General features: G+C 48.2%; 1 protein-coding gene across 1 annotated transcript in view; it reads left to right on the forward strand.

Moving 5' to 3' along the window:
- Positions 1–1179: 1179 nt before the first annotated feature.
- Positions 1180–23256, forward strand: part of ATP1A1 (ATPase Na+/K+ transporting subunit alpha 1) — a 28809-nt gene continuing 6732 nt past the window's right edge. Inside the window, exons 1-16 of the mRNA XM_054163976.1 lie at positions 1180–1397; positions 7813–7917; positions 9382–9441; positions 10460–10663; positions 11024–11137; positions 11651–11785; positions 11982–12099; positions 13056–13324; positions 14328–14526; positions 15964–16073; positions 17439–17573; positions 18065–18257; positions 18750–18925; positions 19501–19637; positions 21532–21682; positions 22759–22927. Coding sequence (XP_054019951.1) covers positions 1386–1397; positions 7813–7917; positions 9382–9441; positions 10460–10663; positions 11024–11137; positions 11651–11785; positions 11982–12099; positions 13056–13324; positions 14328–14526; positions 15964–16073; positions 17439–17573; positions 18065–18257; positions 18750–18925; positions 19501–19637; positions 21532–21682; positions 22759–22927 — 2287 coding nt within the window. The 5' untranslated portion in view covers positions 1180–1385. The remainder of the gene's footprint in view (positions 1398–7812; positions 7918–9381; positions 9442–10459; positions 10664–11023; positions 11138–11650; positions 11786–11981; positions 12100–13055; positions 13325–14327; positions 14527–15963; positions 16074–17438; positions 17574–18064; positions 18258–18749; positions 18926–19500; positions 19638–21531; positions 21683–22758; positions 22928–23256) is intronic.

Below are 23256 nucleotides of genomic sequence, written 5' to 3' on the forward strand. Positions count from 1 at the left end.
ATTGTTCCCCTGTACCCAGCACTGGTGAGGCCTTGACTAGGTTCAGTTTTGGTCCCCTCACTAACAAGGACATTGAGGTGCTGGAGTGGGTCCAGGGAAGGGCTGGTGAAGGTCTGGAGAACAGGGCTGGTGAGGAGCAGCTGAAGGAGCTGGGTTGTTTAGTCTGGGGAAAAGGAGGCTGAGGGCAGGAGACCTTCTCACTCTCTACAAGTGCCTGAAAGGAGGTTGTAGAGATGTGGGTGTCGGTCTCTTCTGCCAAGTATCTAGAGACAGGATGAGAGGAAATGGCCTCAGGTTGTGACAAGGGAGGTTTAGATTGGATTTGATAAAAATTTTCTGTACATAAAGAGTGGTCAGGCATTGGAACATGCTTCCAGGTGCTTAATAAACGTGTAGATGTGGCATGTCAGGACATGGTTTAGGGGGCATGGGTGGTCTTAGGTTGGACTCAGAGATCTTAAAGCTTTGCCTTTTCCAACCAGAACGATTTTATGACTCTATGGCTCCCTGAGCAGCAGAGGGCACTGGAAGATGCCCTGTAACTCTTTGTCAAGTCCCTGATCACCAGCTGCGGCGATGGCCACGCTTTAAAGCCGTTTCTGGCAAACACACACAAGCATCTTCCACCGCCGCGGACACTTTGAAGCCTCGTGGGCGCCATGCCACCCGTGCCTGCACTTCACGGCTCACCCTCGCAGCAGGGTACATGCTCAGGACTGGGTGGCAAGGGACCTCCGGAGGTCCTGTGCCCTTCCGTGAGGCAAGAGCCGCGGGAAATCCAGCGGGCACCCTGTGGCAGCGGTGGGAAGGGAGGGCAGCGAGGCGCCCAGGCTGGCGACCGCCCCGGGGCCTGGCCCAGCGCCCCCTCCGGCGGCGGCCTCGCGCCCCGGGAAGGCGGGAGGAGCTTTCCCCGTCCAGAGAGGAGCCGCCGCGCTCCGGCCCGCCCCCCCTAGCACGGCAAGGCGCGGCCGGGGCAGCCGAGGTGAGCCCCAAAGTGCACCCGGGGCCAGGCCCGCGGGCACCGCTGCCGCTCGCAAGTCCCCCCGCCCCAACTCCGCGGTGCCGTTCCGACCCCGCCTGCCCGCTGCCTCGGAGGGGGCGGGACGGCGCGGCGGGACGGGGCGGGGCAGTGTTGCGAGGGCTCTTTATGCGGCGGGAAGCCGGCGGTTCTCGGAGCTGCGGGCGGCTGCGGCTACAGTGAGGAGCGTCCCGGACTCGGGGCGCAAAAGCGGGGGCTGAGGCGAAGGAGAGGAGCCGCGGAGCTAGGCGAGCAGCGGCGGGGGCGCTGCTATTGTTCCGCACCTGCCGCCGATCGGACACGTGGCGCCGACTGAGCGCCGCTCTTCGCTCTCAGCCGACTGACCCGCGCCCGGTCGCCCGCCACCATGGGCAAGGGGGTGAGCGGCGGGGCCCCGGCGGGCGGGCTGGGGCGGAGCGGATGGCCGGGGCGTGGGTGTGCGGCCGGGAGTGGGAAATTCAAGGAGCCGGACCGTGGCCGGTTACCCTTTTACTCTCCGGCTGGAGCGGGCGGGGCTGCGCTTTGTCTGTGCAGGGCTGAGGCGACGGAGCGGCCACGTCGTGTGCGAGGGTGGTGGGACCGGGGAGCGCGGCAATAGCCGTTAAGAGGGCGGCGCCGGTGCCGCCTGCCCCCGAGCAGCGTGCTCCAGCGAGCGGCCGCCCGCCCGCCTTCCCTCGCTGGCGAGAGAGGAAGTAACGGGCGGACGGGAGGGAGGCGCACAGGGTGAAGCGAGGCGCCGGCGGCCTCTCCCCGCGGGCCCGCTCGCAGACATGGCCGCGGAGAGGGCCATGTGCCGGTGAGCCGGGCGCCGGGCTGAGGGCCCGAACGCTGCCGCCTTCCTCTTCACGTCGAGTCCACTTCCCGAAAAAGGCCTCCCTCCTCACCGCCCCCCGTGCGTGTGGGGCCCGCCGCACACGGGGCTGATGTTATCTGATGCCCTTTTGGAGGCCGGCTGTGGAGCGGGGCTGCTCCCCAGTCTCCTCAGAGTACTTTAGACCTCTTGAGACACGAGGGCCCAGGGGGGTGGTGCGTGTGGGGAGGTGTGGGTTGGGGAAGAGGAGTTGTTAGGATTATTTGGGCTGATTTTCTTCTTAGTAGCAGTGAGGGCGGGATGGGAATTGGTGGCAGGAGAGAGGTGATCGCCCCCTCGCTTTATTGCGGTGTCTGTCCTGGCAGTCGGGGCAATAGGAGCCTCCCAGAACGCCCTGCAGCGGTTTCTGCCCAAAAGGAGGCGAAGCCCTCAGGTCGAATCAATCCTCTTAACTAAAGGAAAGTGTGTGTAAAGGGTCCTTGCAGACAGGAGTGAGGACGTTGTGTGGTTGGACGTTGTGAACAAACACCCGTGTGTGGAGCAGAAATACCTCTGGGGCTGCTCCGATTTTATTTTGGAAAAGTAATGACTAGCTTCTGGTGTTTTATTGTTTGGATGTTTGTTTTTTATCCTTCAAATACTTCCCTGTGTATCTCGTAGAATTAGAGGTGTGTGGACTCTATTGACTTCTGGTTCAGCCTCGTTCCTGGAAAATCCCCCAGTTTCTCCACTTGTTGAGGGAGAGAGCAACCGCACAGGGCATGGAGACACTGGCAAAAGTGGTGGTGTTGTCCCTGCCTCCAGGTGTTCTGTCTTCCCCAGGCACTCTTCAAACATTGACTTTGCATTGTCCTCATTATATCAACAGCAGCAGGGTTGATATAACCGAGTGAATCGTAGGAGAGCTGCGGGAACATGGCTGAACAGTTACTTGGAAAAGTCGAATGTGCGGGGTGGAGTCTTCAAAACAATTGTGTGGTGGGTTTTTTCCACCCCCTACACTGAAGTCCTTTTGATGCTTGGCAAGCCCATCGTGATGTATTTCGGTCTGGTGGGCAACAGGTAGTGTGCACACCCTTAGAGATAAAACATTAAGCGGGGAGGGAGGGCTTCTGCTTTAAATATTGAAGAAGCATCAGTTGGGTGTATATGTTTGTAGTGCAAACAACAAAAAAGGGACTTTGAGGTCTTAGGCTGCCTTGGTCAGGCTACTGGGAGGTACAAAAGCTTTCTAATGTGCAAGGCTGTTAGCTGTTTCATTTCCATTTCAAATTTTGTAGGTTGTATGGCTAATAAAGCAATTATCCTGAAACTCGAGGTGCCAACACGAGGAATCATTCAGCACTGCATGGCCGCCTCAGGCTTTCTGGTAGCAAGTCATACGATCTGGTCATTTAGCAGTGAGAATGCATGTAGCCGATTGGGGACCCTCTGAAACGTGGGCATGGGAGAGAGCAAGGCTGGAAATAAACAAACAAACAAAAAAAGCCAGTGCGTGGATGCAACACTGAACTGCTCCAAGTAAGGGTGCCCAAAAAGGAAAACTCCTTCCCATGAGAGCATGGGATGGAAGAGAAAGTAAGAGCATTAAGTGCGAGGGCACAAGTTCCTTGCCACTGCAGCTGTGAGAAGCCGAGCAGTGTCTGTTTTACTTTAAATGGTAACGGGATGAAGAAAAGGCCGTGGACTGCTGGAGTATGTTGTTCAGCCCCAGAAGCTGATTATCCGAGGGGGTGTGTGTAGTGGAGAAAAGCAGACAGGATTTCATTTCTGTGCAGAGCTGCCTGGAAGCTGTCTGCAGGCAGCAGGGTTTCTCACTTCATCTCCCTCGCTGCGCAGGCACAGCACACAGCCCTTAGTGCATGTTTTGAGTTGCTTCTGGAGGTTAGGGCTAATGCCTGAGCCTCACTTGAGGATATTGTTTTTTTTTCTTTTCCTGTTAGAAACTAGGAAGGCTTATTGCACAATGGACCAAGTGAGGGAAAATTATGCAAATCCAAGCAATCCTTATCAGGTGTGATTAAGAAATCTTAATGTATTACTCTCCACCCCCGTCTTTTCGTTCCTACTTTTTATTGCTGTAGCTAGAGGATACTCCTTTTGCAAAAAACCCAAACCCCAGCCCTCTAAGCCTAGCCAACACGTGTTTCTGCAGCAGCAGTGTAACCAGGTAATGTGTCTCTGCCAAGTGGTCTGTCCCTGCAGGCTGCCATCCCACAATCTAGTGGGGTCCTGAAAACTGCAGGAGGTCATGCTTCACACAGTCCTTTTCAAGGGGCAGCTGAAGTCCCCAGCTCCTCTGGGGGAGGACAATGTCCAGTCAGCTCACCTTCACGCATTTAACAGCTACCAGAGATGATGGTATTGATGATAGATACACTAATATTCTGGGCAAAGAAGTGTGGGAGATGACACTCCATAATTGGCACAGCACCAAAAAAAAACCCCAGGAAGGGCTGTGCAGTGGTGGCATTTGGAAAGCCGGCTCTGCATTTGGGCCTTGGAGCAGCTCCATGAGAAATCCAGAGAAGGCTTAAGGTGTGTGTAGACCTGTTTTTGCCCTGATGATGAAAACTTGCAAGGCTTAGATCCTGCTTTAAGAAAGGAGAGCATGTCCTTTCATGATTTGGGGAAGCAGCAGTCTGCTCACAATGAACAATTACTTGCTGCTGAGTAAAAAAACAACTTTGTGCTGTCCTAGATGCTGAGATTCTGTTCAGTTGATTAGACTTTTGATTAAAGATGGGAGATTGAAAACAGCTCTTAGGAGGGAGTGAGAGGGATCCAGAGAGGACATTTGCTAGCATTACATAGGGTCCTGGGGTGGTGTTTCCAGTCCGAATGGCATAGTCTGTGTCATGACTCATCTGGTTAATATATTTACTGAAAACTGTCTCATGAGGCAGCAGGACAGTAACTCTTCTGTTTTCTCTGCACACTTGATTATAATGACATAAGTACTAGAACAGACCAGGCCTCCAGAGACGGTAATTTATTTTGGCTCTTACTTGACATTTCTTGTTCCATTAGGTGATGGTAGCATAGAGTACTTCTGAGCTTGTCTGCTGATTTGCACCCCTCCCGTTTCCTGGGCAGTCCTGGCTTGTGTGGAGAGCATCAAGCCATGAATGGCTCAATTAATGCAGAGCGGAAAAGCCTAACCTGCGTCTGAAAGACAATAGGGTTTCCAGGGGGCTGCATACAACTTCTTACACTGATGTGTACAAATGTTGTGCTTAAGCCAATGGAAAAAAAAAAATCTTGCATGGAAAAAAAACAAACTGCCCTTTTTTTTCCCCCCTCTAGCAGTTTTGATGAGTCAGAGTTCCTAGGCTAAGTCAAGGAACAGAAGTGACATTTCTGATGAGACAGGCCTTCCTTTGTGTGCAGACCATGTGATTAATTCTCGGATCTGGAGCTCCATGGGCCTTCTTCTCATTGTACAGCAGGAAAAGGAGGGGAGAGCAGGGAAATCCTACAGCCTAGAGGAGTGGGGTGAACCCATTGTAGTAGCCCAACCAGTGCAAGCCTTTGTTGAACTGATTGGGTTCAACAGGCAGTGGCCCTGAAGGCACAGCACAGGGGCTAAACGTTGACTTTGATCTATGTCAAGTTCAGAGTTGAATGATGGAGCAGGAAGCTCATGCTCTGCATGAACTGATCCTGCAGCAAGAGCTGGAAGTAATGGTTACTGACTTACCTTCCTTGTAAGGGTGAGATGCAATGCTAAAGCAGCAGAAACAAAGGGGTTTGGTTGGTTTGGGGTTTTTTGGTGGTGGTTTGGTTGGGTGTTTTTTTAAACAGAAGATGCCTTTCCTTAGAACCTCTCTCTGCGTTTTGTCCTGACAGCAGCTGATTACTGGGGGGTTTGTTGGGTTTTGGGTTTTTAAGCTAATCGCTCTTGAACAAGGGCGGTGAGCCTTTTCATGTTTGCCCACTTAGGTTGTCTCTGCTGCTGAAAGCACTAAATAGTCTAATATTCATGGGTCGTTCACCGCTGCCCCTGATAAGCTGAGTAGCTACTTCTCGCGGAAGGCTTCAAAGAACCAGGACTTCTTTCTTTAGATCACCTGCAAGAGCTGGTCGAGGTTTTCGGGGGAGAAGTGGTGAGGCTGGAGGTCATTGACTGCTAGCCAAGGCATTAGCCCCTTCACCTTCGTTAGAAATCATTTCTCATCTTAAGCAATCATCAAGAAGCATGTGTTTTGTGCAAGACTCTGTTTGGACTTGTCTGTTAAAGCTCAAGCAGAATTAAAAGTTGTTTCCTTCAGAGACCTCCGAGAGAGAGACTCTTCCTGGTGACTTTTTGCGAACTGCCTCATGGCAAATTCCTGCGATGCTGGAATGTGAGGACTGGTTGAAGTTCTGCGGCTTTTGCTTTTTTTTCAGAAGTGAAACAGGAGTTGAGGTGCAAGGAAGAGAATGTCAGGAATGCTGACAGCCTGTAGTTCTCGTGTCTTTCTCCTGGAGGAGAGGAGGCAAACAGCTCCGCTCCCCTCCACTTACTGAAAACTCTTTCCATTGCACAGCCCTGTAGCTACACTCAAGGATGTGGGGGATGCCAAGCCACAGGGCAAGAGAGGGTTTTTGTGCATGTGAAATGTTTGACTGGTTGCCAGGGGTGTGCACAGAGCTTGCTCAGAACAATAAAAATCCTTGTCTAGATGTGACTGATGGGTTGGTTTAGAAAAGCTGGGGTTTGGTCCCCCCCCCCCCCCCTGTTTTTTCATGTAGTTTCACTTTTGGTTTTGGTTTCTACTCTTAGAGTAAATAAAATAAAACTTAGCTGTGCTTGCTGCTCAACAGGACAGTTCTTGAATCCCAACAATATGTCTCTGTGTCTGGTTTGCTTTCAGGGATCCAGTTTCTGATCTGAGGAGCTCATGCAAAGATCAAGCAAGGCGATGCCTTTGAAACTGTTTCTTAATCTTGTTAACAGTTTGACTCTGGTGCCCCTAACTGCTGTTTCATCTCAAAATACTTCCAGGGGATCTTATTGGGTGAAAAATCTCATTGCATAGAACTTGGCAGTGGTTTAATAGGTCCCATGTGTAGCAGGGGAGGAAAGGCTTCAAGAGCCTGGAAATGTATGGAGTACTTTAAGAAGGATCAGTGATGTTTTTTGGTATCTTGCAGTGCCCAAACTTCATGCAGTTCAGGATTATTTCTGCCTGCAACTTCTGTAGGGCTTGTTGTGTGTCTTTGTTTAGATGCTGTAAGTCATGATTTGCTTGTCCTTGGATGCTGGTTTACCCTGTCATGGCAGGATCGAAATCCCTGCATGATGTCATGTAGAATTAGCCATGACGAAGGGGAAGGAAAATCCACCTGAACAAAGAGGCTTGAAGTGAATCATTTGCTCTGTGAAGTGTATGCAGGACTGAGCACAGATTTAAGTCTGCAAAAAAAGTACTACTTTGTGTACCTTCTTACTAGTCAAACTGCCATAAATTGAAAGCAGATTTCTGTTGTGTAACCAGGCAGCTAGAGTGCCAAACTGAGAATGAAAGTGTACAAACTTATCCCCCAGACTCCACCAGTCAGAGATAGCACCTCTTATTTATCTTCAGTTGTTAGGCTGCTCCTTGCCAGAGGATGTGGAAGACTTGAGGGGGGGGGAGGAGGAGGAGTTAAGGCCTTGAAGGGAGCATAACGTATGCACTCAGGAATTGGTTTCTTCTGCTCTTCATCACTTCTTCAGCTTGAGCTGGGGCTCACAAATCAAGACTGACTGAATTCCATGTAGCTTGCTTTTCACCTGGCTGGGCTTGCACAAAGTCTATCTGTAACCTGTATGTTGGCAGTACTGTTGAGTAGACTTGTCTGCTTACTAGCTCATTTTATTTGTTGCAATGGCACAACTTTAATAAACCTTCATTTTTGTCTTTGAAGGTTTTGATTTCTGTCTGCCTGGTGGTCCATGTCTACCACTGCAGAAGTTGCCTGTAAGGTGTTTCTCATGGTACTGTGTCTTCTCTTGCAGGCTGGAAGAGACAAGTATGAGCCCACTGCTACGTCAGAGCATGGCGCCAAGAAAAAGGGGAAGAAAGAGAGGGACATGGATGAGCTTAAAAAGGAAGTTCAAATGGTAAGAGTGTAGAGCACAGAGAGCAGCTTTGAGTGTTCACTGCCTCTAAACCCCCTGTGCCTTATGTGACTAAAACAGAGAAAAGCTGGTGGGCTGACAGTGTGATGTGACTGAAGGCATTGATCTGCCTTCTGGTCCCCTCTGTCTCCAAGCCAGAAATGCTGCAAGTGTTTCAGAGTCAAAATGGCTGTGTAGTAGGCCTTGACAACTTCACTTTTCAGAATGGAGTTGACACAGAACCCAAGTGTCTGCTTACCTGTGTAACCCATAGCACGGTGTAGCTGTGTTTCCTCACCCAGGCAAGCACTGGCATTATTGTGTCATGAGTGAGACTGCTGCTTTCACTCCAGCTGAAGACTTGAGTCTTTACCCATTTACTGATGGCCTCCTGCTCAGACTGACCTCAGTATTATTTCTTCTAATCATATTTGAGGCTCTGAAGGATGTCTCCCATCTGCATCTGTGAATATTGGATGATGCTATACATCTGTCTATAGGCATCTTAGATTTCCTTTCCTTGAAGATGATGCTGATTGTTGTGGAATTGAGCTTTCACATTTCTGGCCCCTCTTTTAGGGAGAGGAAATGCTTCAGCTTGCTCCAAGATGAGATTTTGTGTTCAGTAGTGATGCTAACTTAAAGCATCTGCTGCCTCCAGTACAACCTTTTTTGAGTGAGGCACTGCTGTGCTGCAGCATGATCCAACTATAAAATAGCCTGGCTATGAAAAGGAGCCTCCTTGGGGGAAGAAACACTCCTTAAACTGGCAGCATTGCTTAAAAATGTGTGAGGGGTTAATCTTCTGTATGTTCCTACCTTTCTGGCTCCTTTCCTCCCTCGCCTTCAAACAAAACCCCAAAACAGAAAAACACCAACCAACCCAAAAAATGTAAAACCATCAATCACTGAGACTTCACAGAACAGGTTGTAAGTGTGAAGATTGCACTGAGATACCAGTTTGCTTTAAAAAGTTGTGGTGATGTACCCAAATAGCCACAGGAACACTGAAGAGGAGACCACTTTGAGCTGTGGAAGGAGATTCAAGTTCTCTTCACAGAGAAGATGAGCTGGATTCTTCCTGTCTCCCCAGACTGTTACAGATGGGGAAACCTGGGGTGGGGGCAGGAGTTGCTCAGCTCTTGCTGATCAATCTGCCAAGCTTTGGAGAAGGGAAGGGAAGAAAAAGCTGCTGTTGGAAGCTTCAAGAGTCTGGAAATGTATGGAGTACTTTCAGAAGGAACAGCAATGTCTTTTGGTGTCTTGCAGTGCCCAAACTTCTTGCAGTTCAGGATTATTTCTGCCTTTAACTTCTACAGGGTTATAACTTTCTATAGGGTTTTTCTGTGTGTATGACTGTTACAGATGGGAAACCTGGGGTGGAGGCAGGAATTGCTGAGCTCTTGCTGGTCAGTCTGCAGGGAATGTGATCTTTCCCAACCCCCCAAAACATTTCTTGTCTTTCAGGATGACCATAAACTGAGCCTTGATGAACTTCATCGTAAATATGGAACAGACTTGAGTCGGGTAGGTAGACCTTGTTTTTACTCCATCCTTGCCCTGATCTGAAAAGGAACAGTCTTGACTGAGAGCATTTCACAGAGGGAGGTCTGGGTGGTCTGATAGTTCTTGGGTTTTAGTTGTGTTTTTTTTTCTTAACTGGAGGAGGGGAGATTAAACAGTAAAGTTTCCCAGGCTTTAGGAGGACTGTTGAGCTCACAAATACTTCTCTCCGTCCTCCTGCTGTACAGCCTGGCTGCAGTACTTCAGTGACTTTGTTTCTAACACAGTGACTGTTATCTGCCTCTGAATTGTTCCAAGGTCAAGTTGATTCTTAAATTTATTTCTTTTTTCTTCCCCCCCAAGGAGCTTGTAATAAAGGCAAATGTTTGTCTCACACATGTAGTCTAGTGAGCTAGCACATGCCCAGAGACTTAATGATGGCTAGTAGTAGTTAAAATTTTACCCTTTTATAGTAAGAGGTGTGCAAATGTCCTAGCTAACCTCAAAGTCCAGTGCAAAAGTACTGCAGTGGTTTTGCACCTTTGCTCTTGCTTGCTTAGTGCTTTTTTTTTTTCCCCTCATGATTGCATATAGCAGCAAGTTTGCTCTATAACAGCACGGACTTGCATATGTCTGTCAAGAGACCTTGGCTTCTGAAAGCTGAACTCATGGAAGGCAAATCCGACGTGTCATGATCTTTATGGCCTCCAGCTTTCACTTCTTTTATAATTTGATGCGATGGATTGCACTGGGCTCTTCCTCAGAGCTCAAAGTCTGCTGCTGTGGTTTTCTCATCCTCCCCTCCTTCAGTTTTTGTAGCTGTGTGGTCTGCAGGCTTCTCAGATAGCATCCAACAGCCTGCAGCTCCTCTCCTGGCATTCAGCTTTTGCATCATGTGCTTGTGTCGGAGACCCTTGCAACTGTGAACGCCTCCATTACCTGTTAGCGTCCCCTCGTTGCTGTGATAGGAGAGGAACAAATTCAGGGCTCCCCTCCCCACACTGTCTTGCCACAATGCCTGTAAAAGGATCTTCTCTTGTAGGGTTTGACTCCTGCCCGTGCAGCTGAGATTTTGGCTCGTGATGGCCCAAATGCCCTCACACCTCCGCCCACCACCCCTGAATGGGTCAAGTTCTGTCGGCAGCTCTTTGGAGGCTTCTCGCTCCTGCTGTGGATCGGTGCTATTCTGTGTTTTCTGGCTTACGCCATACAGAGCCTGACAGAGGAGGAGCCCACCAATGATAATGTAAGTGAAAAAGAGTGTCTGGTTCACCTCAAAAGGCAGGCTGAGCAGCCTGCTTGGCTCAAAGCAGGCTGACTTCCTCTAATGTGCAGTCCAGAAGCTTTTCCCATAAGCACGGGAAATTCAGCGTGTAAGTTTAACATGTCTTGGAGTGCTTCCACGTAATGAAATGAACAGCCGACTTCCTTTGTGTTATGCTAAGAACATGAGCTTTGTGGATGGCCTCTGTGCACAAAATGTACAGAGACTGCAAGTGCCTCCATGCTTTGTAATGGGGCACTTAAATGCCAAGTAATTTAGCTGTGCAAACTGGAAGCCTTTCGAGCAGATTACTCTCTGACTCACTTTTTCTGCTCCTTGTAGCTGTACCTGGGTGTCGTGTTGGCGGCTGTGGTTATCATTACTGGCTGCTTCTCTTATTACCAAGAAGCAAAAAGTTCCAAAATCATGGAGTCCTTCAAGAACCTGGTGCCTCAGGTATGGAATACCTCATTTCCTTGAGATCTGCCAAGCTGTAGCTCGCTTGAGGTTAACTGTTTTAAGCATTGGCATCAGTTGCAAAAGGCCTGGCTGTTAGTATGGATTACCAGCCCTTCATTTCAAGGTGTCTGTGAAACTCCTTTCTCTTTATGTTCCTACTAACTATTCCAATAGGCTAGGGCAGTTTCTGGCACCTTGTGAGTTCCAATAGTCTGGGGAGTTTAGTAACTGTTGTGACAAGCCCTAAGCCTCAGATTCCTTCACGGACAGTCTGCATCATACTTAACTATCCTATGGTCATCTTGGCAACAAAGACTTCTAATGTCAAGAAAAACAAACCCAGCTTTTTTTTTCCCCCCTTAAATGGCATACATATTGGAGACAAACATTTTTCTAGTAAAAGTAGAAACCTTGTGGAAACATAGCACAGCTATCTTAAGATACTTTGGTCTTTTGAGCCCCTCCTTAAGAGCTGCTTTTGACATAGTCTGTTTCTTTACTGACTTTCAGCAAGCTCTTGTAGTCAGAAATGGTGAGAAGATCAGCATAAATGCAGAAGGTGTTGTGGTTGGAGATCTAGTGGAGGTGAAAGGAGGAGACAGAATTCCAGCTGACCTTCGGATCATCTCTGCACATGGCTGCAAGGTACAGCGGTGACAGGCCGTCTGAAAACTTCATTCTGAAGGATGATGGATTAGTCTGCTTTCAAAGAATGTCTTTTATGCTGTGAATGGGTGGTAGACTGGAAGAGAAGGGTGGGGGGAGTGCCTAGGGTTTTATCTGTTTGCATTGCTGAGGGCATCTGCCTGCTGTGTATGACAAAGTCCTCTCTTCCATGTAGGTGGATAACTCCTCACTTACTGGTGAATCAGAGCCTCAGACCAGGTCTCCAGACTTCTCCCATGAGAACCCACTGGAGACCAGGAACATTGCCTTCTTTTCCACCAACTGTGTGGAAGGTGTGTGACCCTCCTACTTCCCTGAAGTACTGTCAATGCTAGGGACTGAACTGCATAGATAAGCGATGCAGACACTTGAGTTCACTGTATTAGCTGGTAGCCTGCTCCCACCATGCAAGAGCAGGCTGGAAATTCCCAGCAAAGGCTTTGCTCATTCCAGCTGCAGTGCTGTACAATGGGCTAAGAAAACTCCACCACACTACTGTTTGATCTGTGTTTTCTTTCTTGCTCCCGCTAGAGGAGCAGCTATGTGATGTGCCATAGAGCATGCCTGCCTTATTACAGCAGTGCTGAGTTGCAGGTAACATAAGTGTGAACCAAGGTGGTTAGGCAGAGCTGTAAGAAATGCTACAGCTTCTGCAGAAAGCAAGAGTTTCCATTATCTCTGGCAGAACTTCTGTTGCAACTCTGAGCATGGTGTAGGTACTCTGTGCTGAAGTCCAGAGCATCTTTTACACACCCAAAGGATGTCAAGGTGTGACTGTGAAGTGATTGTGTAGAGTGTTGCCTGACTTCTGTTGTGTCTTCTCCTGCACAGGAGAGAACCTCTTAACACTAAACTGTCCCCTGCTCCTTCCACCTCCACCCGCTCCTCCCCCCCAAAAAAGGTCAAGCAAAACTGAATCATATTCTTGGTCTTTCTCAAGAATCTCTGGGAGAGAAAAGGAGGGAAGAGGACATTGCTTCTTGAAGGTGGCTCCTCACTCCCTGGGGTAGAAGTGAGGGGGCACACAACTTGACCAGTTAAATAAGAATCCCATGCACCACCTATCTCCTTTTTTCATGCTGCTAGGGAGTTTAAAAACGCTGTGGTGGGAAACTTCAGCTAGTGGAATACCTACCTGCATTATCTTGGGCAAAGCTTGCTAAACTAGGGACAGGCTGAACAAACTCAGTGTGCTTTGGGAAGAGTTTTTGTTTTCTAAACCCTTTCTCTCTCTCTCTCTCTCCTCTAGGCACTGCCCGTGGCATTGTCATTAGCACTGGGGATCGCACTGTGATGGGTCGGATTGCCAGTCTGGCTTCTGGACTGGAAGGGGGAAAAACTCCAATTGCCATGGAGATTGAGCACTTTATTCACCTCATCACTGGAGTGGCTGTATTTTTGGGTGTCTCCTTCTTCATCCTTTCACTCATCCTTGAATACACATGGCTGGAGGCTGTCATCTTCCTCATCGGGATCATTGTTGCCAATGTCCCTGAGGGGCTGCTTGCAACTGTCACGGTGAGTGAAGCTGGAAAAGCAGGAACCAGACAGTAACTCATTCAGTCTTTAAGTGGAGTGCCTCATGCTCAGTGTCCATTTCCAGAGGTAAACACCAAAGTAATGTGAGGTACTCTGTCATGTGTAGGGCTAGGTTTTAGAAATTTGGTGGGTTCAGGCTAGTTGCCTGAATCTGTCAAGTGCTGCAGATGTTTTTTCTGAAGACATTGAGTCCCTAAGCTAGGCCTGCACAGAGGCTTGACATCAGAACTGAAGAGGGCAAGACCAGGAGTTCTGGGCATTGTCTTGCCTTGCATTTTCTGGGACAAGGAGGAGCCTTCCTCCACAGCTGTTGAGGTTTTCTACACTCAGATGCACACCAGCCTTTGCAACCCTGAAGGGCTGGCAGAACATCTAGCAAACTTCACTCCAGTCCCAGCTCCAGATCTGGGACCCATCAGAGGTTCTCATGTAAGTTTGGTTTCCCAATAGTGGCAGTATGTAGGCATGTAGAGTGCAGTGGTGGACACAGCTAGAGGCTTCCATGCAGCCTTAGGAAGCAGAGTAGCAAGTGATCTGGAAACAGGTAGGAGTCTCTGGTGAGAAAGGGTCGCTGGGGCTGCTCACTTCCAACACCAGTAAGTTGCACCCTATTACCAAAACTACTTTGGGCTTTTTCATGTGCAGCCTGCCTTCACCTATTCTGAGAGGTCAAATGATTAGGGAAGTCCAACTTTAGCTAAAATACTAGTCCAGGGCATGTTATTTTTCTTCCTGGTGTACTTAAAAGCAGGAGACTGAAGCTTTCAGAGTTCTGGTCTGGAGATTTTGTGATGAGGAAAATGTATCATTTACACTTAACAGCTGGGCCTAAGTGTTGCTCTTTTGTGCTGACAGAGTGAGCATGGATTTAGGGAGTCACTTCAGGGCAGTGAAGCTGGTTGCCGTTCTGTGCCTACGGTGACTTGGGTGGCAGCGTGTTAGTGTATGAGCACATCTAACCTGTGGTGTTCCTTGTCTCCAGGTATGTCTGACACTAACAGCCAAGCGTATGGCTCGTAAGAACTGCTTGGTGAAGAACCTGGAGGCTGTGGAAACCCTGGGTTCCACCTCCACCATCTGCTCTGACAAAACAGGCACCCTGACACAGAATCGCATGACGGTCGCACACATGTGGTTTGACAATCAGATTCATGAGGCTGATACTACAGAGAACCAGAGTGGTAAGACCATCTTTGGGCACTTGAGGCATTTTGTTGACAAGTGGCTTCTGCATTCCTGTACTTCTAAGAACCTGTGTCTCCAGCTCTCTAGTCCAAGTGAAGCTCACAATACAGGGTCTTCTTACGTGATCTGCAGTGAGCATTAAAAGACTTGAGGTGACACAAAGCTTTGCACTGTCCCACTGTATAATCCTTAGACTCTGTGTAGGCTGCTCTTGCACAGAATTAACTCCACTGGAATTTGAGCCTCTTGAGTGCTCAGCCCCTTACACTTGTCCTCTATGTAGAAGCACTTGCTGTTCTGTACTCCAGAGTACTTGGTTATTTTTGCCAAAATAGACCTGATGAAATTGCCCCAGTGTAAGTCAGACAGTTGACCCTGATAATAAACTACTTCAGAATGGATATAGATGGGAATTTCCTGCATGGCAGCCCTTGAAGGGTTTTCCCAGAACCCCCCAGTTGTGTTTGCAGAGCAGTAGCAATGCACGAAGTTACTATAAGATTTCAGTGTGAAGTTTCTTCTAGCTATTGATAAGAATCCAAAATCTCTGTGCTGTGCAACTGGGAGGTACTTACCTCCTCAGAACTGCTCAGTACAACCAAATCCAGGAGTTTTCCTGTCCTCTACCTTGTGAACTGCTGTGCTTGCAGCACATTACTAGCACAGACTCTTTGCAGTGGTACTGCTGTGCCCTGCCCTCAGCTACTCCAAAACGTTGCTTGTCTGAAGCACTTAAAGCTGCTTTACTGTTCTTGATCTTTAACACTAGTGCAAAGTAACAAGCTATAAATAAAGTGTTATTTAGAAGCATTTGGGTTTGGCTTGGCAAGGGCTGACTTGGCTGCAGCAGAAATAAGCCTGCAAGATTTCACTTCATGGAAAGTACGTTAGCTTATCAATTAACTGTCTGAATTCATCTCCCATGAAAGCAACTTGTAAGCCAGCATGAGAGAAGCAGTAGCTTTATTTAAGCAGTGTTCCTTTGGAAACTATTTCATCCAATTCTGGGGTGATAAAAGTTAGAATGCAATAGAATTAACCAGGTTGGAAAAGACCTTCAAGATCATCAAGTCCAACCTATCACCCAACACCATCTAATCAACGGAACTGAGACAACCCAGAGGTGGAACCTAACATCCATTACTCAGACCCTTCTATAAGAATGATAATCTGTGCAGAGTTCTTTGGCTTTGTCAACATGGCCTTTACTGTAGTCTGGAAAGCAAAGGTGTTTCTTGCACTGTTGCTGTTACACCCTTGAGTCTTAAAATCATCTGATCATCAAGAACATGGGAAGGGAAGAGGATTAAGAGAGATTCCTTGTGCTAACAGGCTCTATTTGTTTCCTGTTCTTGAGTTAAAGGCTTCTTGCTCCTAAGCCTGTAGAGTTTTGGACTTATGGGAGGCTTATGACTTTATTGCTCTGCTTTCAGGTGCCTCCTTTGACAAGAGCTCAGCTACTTGGAGTGCTTTGTCCAGAATTGCAGGTCTCTGCAACCGTGCTGTGTTTCAGGCCAACCAGGAAAATGTACCAATTCTCAAGGTGTGTTCTTCAAAGAAACATTCATCCTGTTCCTCACCACTGTCCTCCCATAATGGTAGTGAGATTGGAAGTTCTTGTGGCCCATAGGACAAAGTATCTGCCACTCTTACCTCTTTTCTGTAGTCTAGCACTCTCAGAGGTGTTGTGCTATGGGCAGAGGAGATGAGACTGGGAAACATTTCCCACAGCAGAGTCCTGCCACCCACTAGCATCTACAGTTAGTTTGAGAGGTCAGATATTTCAGACAGGGCTAGGAAAGACCAGAAAGCTTTCCTAAGCATTTCCCAATGTCTGGCTGTTCCAAGAATCACTGTCTTGGCATTTGTACACTTAAAAGCTGGGAGCTGGAAGTAGTCACCAGAGCAGGGGGAGCAGCAGTCATGGGAGGAGACTGTTTGTCGTTTACCATTCTGTTCTCACTGGCAAGTCTTGGCTTCTGAAGCCTTTACTGGTTTAGTGCTGGTGCAAATGCCAGCATAACATCAATTCAGATTCCTGCTCCTGAACTGTGACCCAGCCAGGGCTGAAATTAACTGCACAGTGCTTATAATCTGTCAAATCATGTTGCTTAGTAAACTTTCTCCCAAGGGTGTTCTGATGCTGCAGTAACAGAAATGATAGAATAAAAGTGTTTTTCCCTAGCACTCCTCTGACTGTAACTTCAGGTCATGTTTTTAGACCTAAGATAAAGAACTGGAGTTCTTCCCATCTAGGGAAGATTTGGGAGGGAGAAGTTGTTTAAAAGTCCTTGATACAAAAAAAAAAAAGGCAGTGTAAAAATAATTCTTGTGGACAAAGACCAGAAGGACAAGAAATGCTTGCTTTAAATCCCAGCACAGGAAGCTTGAGCAGCACACTGAGTGCACACACATCTCTGGGGCTGAGAACCCTCATCTAGCAGTGCTAACCTTGCAGGGGAGAGGAGGCATGGGCAGATTCTGCCTCCTGTGCCAGAGAGTTGATAAGCTGATCTTGTATTAGGGTGGGAGAGCACGTGCAAGGGTTTCTGTGTGCCTGTCATCAGGTTTTATCTCGCATTTGCTGTTCTTCATGGCAAGCAGTTCTCAAAGTTTACCCTCCAGCCTCTCTCTCACTGCACCTGGTTATCTGACTTTCTCTGCCCTTCAAAAGGGCTTCTTGACTTTGGCACCAGAAGGCTGCTGCTCTGTCAATCTAGAGCGCCTGGCATTCTGAACTGCACTGTTTGTCAGTGCTAGATAGTAGAATTTTTTTTTGCTTTCATAGCATGTTATGTAGAAGCTGAGAGAGGGCTGAGATGAATACTTTTGTTTGTCACCAAATATCTGGTCTTTTGTGGTGAGTCCACTGGGATGTATGCTATGATACTTTTGTCTCTTTCCTTAGAGAGCGGTGGCAGGAGACGCCTCTGAGTCTGCCCTCCTGAAATGCATTGAGTTGTGCTGTGGTTCTGTCAAGGAGATGAGAGACAGGTATCCCAAAGTGGTGGAAATACCCTTTAACTCTACCAACAAGTACCAGGTAAGCATGTGCCCATGTGTGAAGCACTTGCATAAATTTGTGTGCACCAAAATCTTGCCTGTAGGCTGCTCCAGATTATTAGCTTAAGGCACCACACTTAGACTGTGCAAGAGCTTTTGGAGTTGCCTTGACAGTAAGGTGTCAGTTGCTGAGAAAAGACTGAACATACTTCCTGCCTGTGTGGCAGTAGCATGCAAGAGAGTGGAAGAACCCCAGCTGGGGATAGCAATGAACTGCTGAGAAATGACCTGAACAGATAGAACTTGGATACCCAAAGGCCCTCCCAACCACCTGTGGTTGTAGTATTGTTAAAGAATACATAGTAATTACTCAGTTTGTGGCCCTCATTAAAGTGTGAGCAAATGAAAGCTAGAGGAGAGTATCACAAACTGTCCTGAGCTGCTGTAGTCCCAAAACATAAAGGTGATAGTGATTTATTTGTGGTGTTCACAGTACATGGCTATAAACTGGTTTACTTGATTCCACCCCAGCTGTCCATCCACAAAAATGCCAATCCATCAGAATCCCGTTACTTGCTGGTGATGAAGGGAGCTCCAGAGAGGATCTTGGATCGCTGCAGCACCATTCTTATCCATGGCAAAGAGCAACCACTGGATGAGGAGATGAAGGATGCTTTTCAGAATGCCTACCTTGAGTTGGGAGGCCTTGGCGAGAGAGTATTAGGTAAGGAAAAGCAGCCTTAATACTCTGGAAGAGATTGTCCCTTGCTCTCCTCTGCAAGGTGTCCCTACAGGCAAAGTGGAGGGTTGTACTCTGTTCCTGCAGTGTAACCATAGTGTTGAGTCAAGGTCACTTCAATTTGTACAGGAACAGTCCTGCCTTTTAGCCTTTCATCTAAAAGGCAGCCTGCAGGGTCTTGTCTTGCCCAGCAGCTGGGCTGTCTAGATCAAAATGAAGAAAAGCCTTTGGGACCTTCAGTCTCCATGGAGCTGTGTGGTATTAGATTTGCTTCACTGCATGTGAACCAAGCTGTGTCTAATAGCAACAGCCATTAGTTATCAGAGTATGAGCACGACTCCTGCCTCAATAGCCCTGGCTAAACCTCTGCCACTGCCCTGTGATTCTTGTGGAGCTGTTTACAGAAGCAATAAGCCTTCGTGTTCTCTGCCCTCTGATACGTGGGAACAGAACAAATGTGGGTTTGATGTGTTGCAGGTTTCTGTCACTTGGCTCTGCCTGATGACCAGTTCCCTGAAGGCTTCCAGTTTGATACAGATGACTTGAACTTCCCTGTAGACAAACTCTGCTTCGTAGGACTGATGTCTATGATTGACCCTCCTCGTGCTGCTGTGCCAGATGCTGTTGGCAAATGCAGAAGTGCTGGGATCAAGGTATAGAATCAATAAGGCTGGAAAAGACCTCAAAAGTAGTTTATTCCTGGATTGGAAACTGCCTTGCTCTATGCCTATTGATGTAAAGGGCTTCCCTTACTCTGTGCTGCTAGAATGTGAGTGCAGTATTGATCAGGATTTAACCGGTGCTCCTTCAGGCTTCATTGCCGAGTTAAATACAAACGATTGTGTGTTAATGGACTGCAAAATGAGTTAAGCCTTCCCAACTGCTGGGGCACTGGCAGGTGCTGACAGCGTGGTGTCCCAAAGCCTGTGAGCTGGCTCAGGTGCGTTCTGCATGCCCCACAGGGCTGACAGATGAGAGAGCAAAGCGCAGCCTGGAAACGGAACTAGATCCGTTGACTGAGGATTAACCATTCTTTGTCTTCCATCCACCTCCAATCCCTTGCCTTCTGGTAACAGGTTCCTGCCTGTTCCTCGGGCTCGCTCTGTGCCAGGGCTTGCTAGCAGAACAAAAGCCACGTGGCCTTCTGGGTCTCAGGAGACGCTGCCTTTTGGGCAGCGTCGCTGTGCAGTACAGACAAGGCTTTGACGGCGGTCTGCTTGCCTTCCAGGTTATCATGGTTACCGGAGACCATCCCATCACCGCCAAAGCCATCGCCAAGGGGGTTGGCATCATCTCCGAGGGCAACGAAACGGTGGAGGACATTGCCGCTCGGCTCAACATTCCTGTCAGCCAGGTCAACCCTAGGTACTGACTAGTCAAGGCCGGAGCTATTCAAAGAACTAAGCCTTTGCCTCTCTCTCCTTGTCTCAGATAATCCCCTCTGCATCTCTCCCACCCATGCAAAGCTTGGCATGTGCTTAGCTCAGCATGCTGTGGCTTTTCAAAGTGTGTCACAAGTTATGTGGAGAATGCACAAGGCTGTCTTGAACGTGCATGTCACTCACGCATGGGAAGTAATTGGGAGTAAGCCCTGCACAGAGAGCTTGGCCACTTTCTTCTGTCCTTTTGCTGCCCAGTAGATGCTTGTCCTGTTGGTCTGTCCCCACACTGGGGGAGGGGAGGGGGTAAAAAAAACCACCCAGCTGGCTTAGTGGAGTCTTGTGGGAAACTAACATTTTTCCCTGAGCTGAGCATTTGCCATGCCCGGTTCATTCCCTTGCACAAGCAGCGTGACCTGGCCCCACGTAGCAGGCAGGAAAATGTATTTGAAGTGGTGTGGGTGCAGGAGGTGGCTGGCTGGGAGCTGCTTGGAGCAGTGCTGCTGCTAAGCCTGAAACTCTGCTCCTGTAATTCTAGGTCTATTAAGTAGAGGCCAGGTGTCCTTTTGCCCTCAAACACATTCTTAGTTGGGCTTATTTGGTAAGACAAGGTACACCTCCATGGGAAAGCTCTGGTGAAAAGAGAACACTTAGTTTGTTAGTCACAATGCAGACTGAATGGGCTACTGAAAGCAAACTCTTAAAGCAGTTTATGATGCTTAGAGAAAAGAGCTGAATCATGCCTGTAAACCTGATCACTTAAAACCCTGTTCTCTCCCTCCTCAAACTGGTTTCCAGGTTGTGATTGCAGGTGAGAGAAGGGAGCAGGACTTTGGCAGTGTATAGAAATTGACACACTTCAGTACCTACAAGCAGAATACATAGGGAAGTGTAACTCCTTCCTCTGAGGGGTTAATGCTTGTCTTCATAGCCTGGTGCAGAACTGAGGCATCCTCAGAAAATGTGCTTTGGCATTGAGCAGGCTGTTTGCAGAATGGCTGGGCTGTCTGCACTGCTTAGTTTGACCCAGCCTGTGTTTGGGCTGGAGGGTAGCCATGTAGCTTATGAGCTGTGAATAGAGACACCCTGTGGAATGAAATTGCTTGGGGAAGACAAGCATTGTGGCTGAATTCTATTCTTTTTCTTTTTAATGTTATCTTTTTGAGGGTAACTTCCCAACCTAGCAGTGCAGGCTGGGGATCACTGGGCTGTGTGAGTGAGCAGGTCAGCAGCTGGCTGTAAGGGTGGGGAAGGGAATTTCCCTGTCTAAACTGGGTGATGTCATGAGCTGCATGGACAGTCTCCTAGACCTATAAGGGATGGTATGCTGGGTTAGAGAGGTGGTATTCTGTTGTAGCATGCAGGGTACCAAACCAGTCTAAATATAACATTGCATGCTTTTGTGGCTGAAGAAAGTAAAATGGCCTGAGCTGGCATAGTGTGAGCTTTCTCAAGAAACTCTTGTACATCATCAGTGTGTTGTAAAAAGAATTGCTTGTAGAAGCCTACTGCACTCTTGTGATGTTGGAAGCTAACTGCCTGAGCCAAGAGTTCCTTTCTTGCAGAGGGGCCAGAGGCTGTGGAAGCAGCTGGTCTTTGCCATGGTGCTTTTTAAAAGATGTAGAATTCCTCTGCTCACAGGGATTTTTGTCTGTTGCTTGGTGCTGTCCTCTTCTGTTTTCCTTTGTGTTCCACATCTATTCTTTTTTTTTTAACTCTGACCATCACACTTCTGTACAGAGGCTGTCTGGATCAGCATTCAGGCACAGCAGGAGCTGATCTTTCCCTAGAGCACTAAAGAGCCATAGCTTTATGGGGCAAATACAGCTAATGAGAAGCTTAGTTTAACTTGAAGTAAAACATGGTGTTGTCTCTTGCAGGGATGCCAAAGCTTGTGTTGTTCATGGCACAGATTTGAAGGACATGACTAGTGAGCAACTGGATGACATCCTGATGCATCACACAGAAATTGTCTTTGCCAGGACATCTCCTCAGCAGAAGCTTATCATTGTGGAGGGCTGTCAGCGACAGGTAAAGGGAGAAAACCCCAGACATGTCTATACCAGCACCAGAACAAGAGGACACAGTCTCAAGCTGTGCCAGGGGAAGTTTAGGCTGGATGTTAGGAAGAAATTCTAACCAGAAAGAGAGAGTGGCCATTGGAATGTGTTGCCCAGAGGTGGTGGAGTCACCATCACTGGAGGTGTTTAGGAGGAGACTGGATGGGGTGCTTGGTGCCATGGTTTAGTTGATTAGATGGTGTTGGGTGATAGGTTGGACTCGATGATCTCAAAGGTCTTTATCAACCTGGTTTATTCTATTCTATATAAAATTACATAAGCTACCAACCAGTGCTGCCATCTGAAGTGGCAGAACTTGGTCTTCTCAGTGCTCAGGTAAAAGGCCAGACTAGACCTCAGTCTGTCAGCAGCCTTCAGCTGCTGATGTCAGATTGCTCCACAATACATAAAGTTTCTTGCAGAAAAGCATCTTTAGTTGGTACTGAAGCTTTCATCTGACCCTAGGATGTTTGTTAACACACTCAATTCCTGAATGTTCTGGAGGTGCTTGGGAGAGAAGGATTCAACCTATTTAGCCAGGTGGGGGTTGGTCTCTTCTCCCAAGCAACCACCAACAGAACAAGAGGACACAGTCTCAAGCTGTGCCAGGGGAGGTTTAGGCTGGAGGTTAGGAAGAAATTCTTCATAGGAAGAGAGGTTGGCCATTAGAATGTGCTGCCCAGGGAGGTGGTGCAGTCACCATCACTGGAGGTGTTTAAGAGGGGACTGGATGAGGCCCTTGGTGCCATGGTTTAGTTGATTAGATGGTGTTGGGTGATAGGTTGGACTCGATCTCAAAGGTCTTTTCCAACCTGGTTAAGTCTATTCCATATTTACATAGTCTTAACTTTGGAGAGAACAACATGATTCTCTGATCAGAATGGGGAAAGGAATGAGAGGAGAACAAGGAGAAACTGAAGTCTCTTTACAGCAGAGTGAAAGTAGCTTTTTGTATTCCTTCTCTTGGAAGACAGGAGAAAGTGCTTTGTTTTTTTGCCCCAAATGTTACATGATCATTTCAGTCTTTCTATCCCTCCCTTTGCCTAGGGTGCCATTGTGGCTGTCACAGGTGATGGTGTCAACGATTCCCCAGCCCTGAAGAAGGCTGACATTGGTGTTGCTATGGGTATTGCTGGCTCAGATGTCTCCAAGCAGGCAGCTGACATGATTTTGCTGGATGATAACTTTGCCTCCATTGTCACTGGTGTTGAAGAAGGTGAGCTTTTAACTTCTGCACCATGGTGAACAAGCAGCATGCTTCAGCAGTGCTGCTTGCTGGTTGCCTCTGAAATAGAGGCATCTGGAAAGCTTTGTTTTATTTGAGCTTGTCTCCATGCTGTGTTTTCAAGGAGGGGGACAGCATTTTGCTCATCACTTCCCTCTCCATGGGACCAGCATAACCCTTTGGGGATGGGTAACAGTAGGAAGCAGCTGAGTAACAAAAGCTACTTTGTCCTTTTGGCTAACACTGACCCTACAGTCATCCTTGCCAGCTGAGTCTGACACATTTTCCTCCCTGATGGAGCAGTAGCTCTCAAACAGGAG

Source organism: Dryobates pubescens, chromosome 8, assembly GCF_014839835.1.
Source record: "Dryobates pubescens isolate bDryPub1 chromosome 8, bDryPub1.pri, whole genome shotgun sequence".
NCBI lineage: Eukaryota > Metazoa > Chordata > Aves > Piciformes > Picidae > Dryobates > Dryobates pubescens.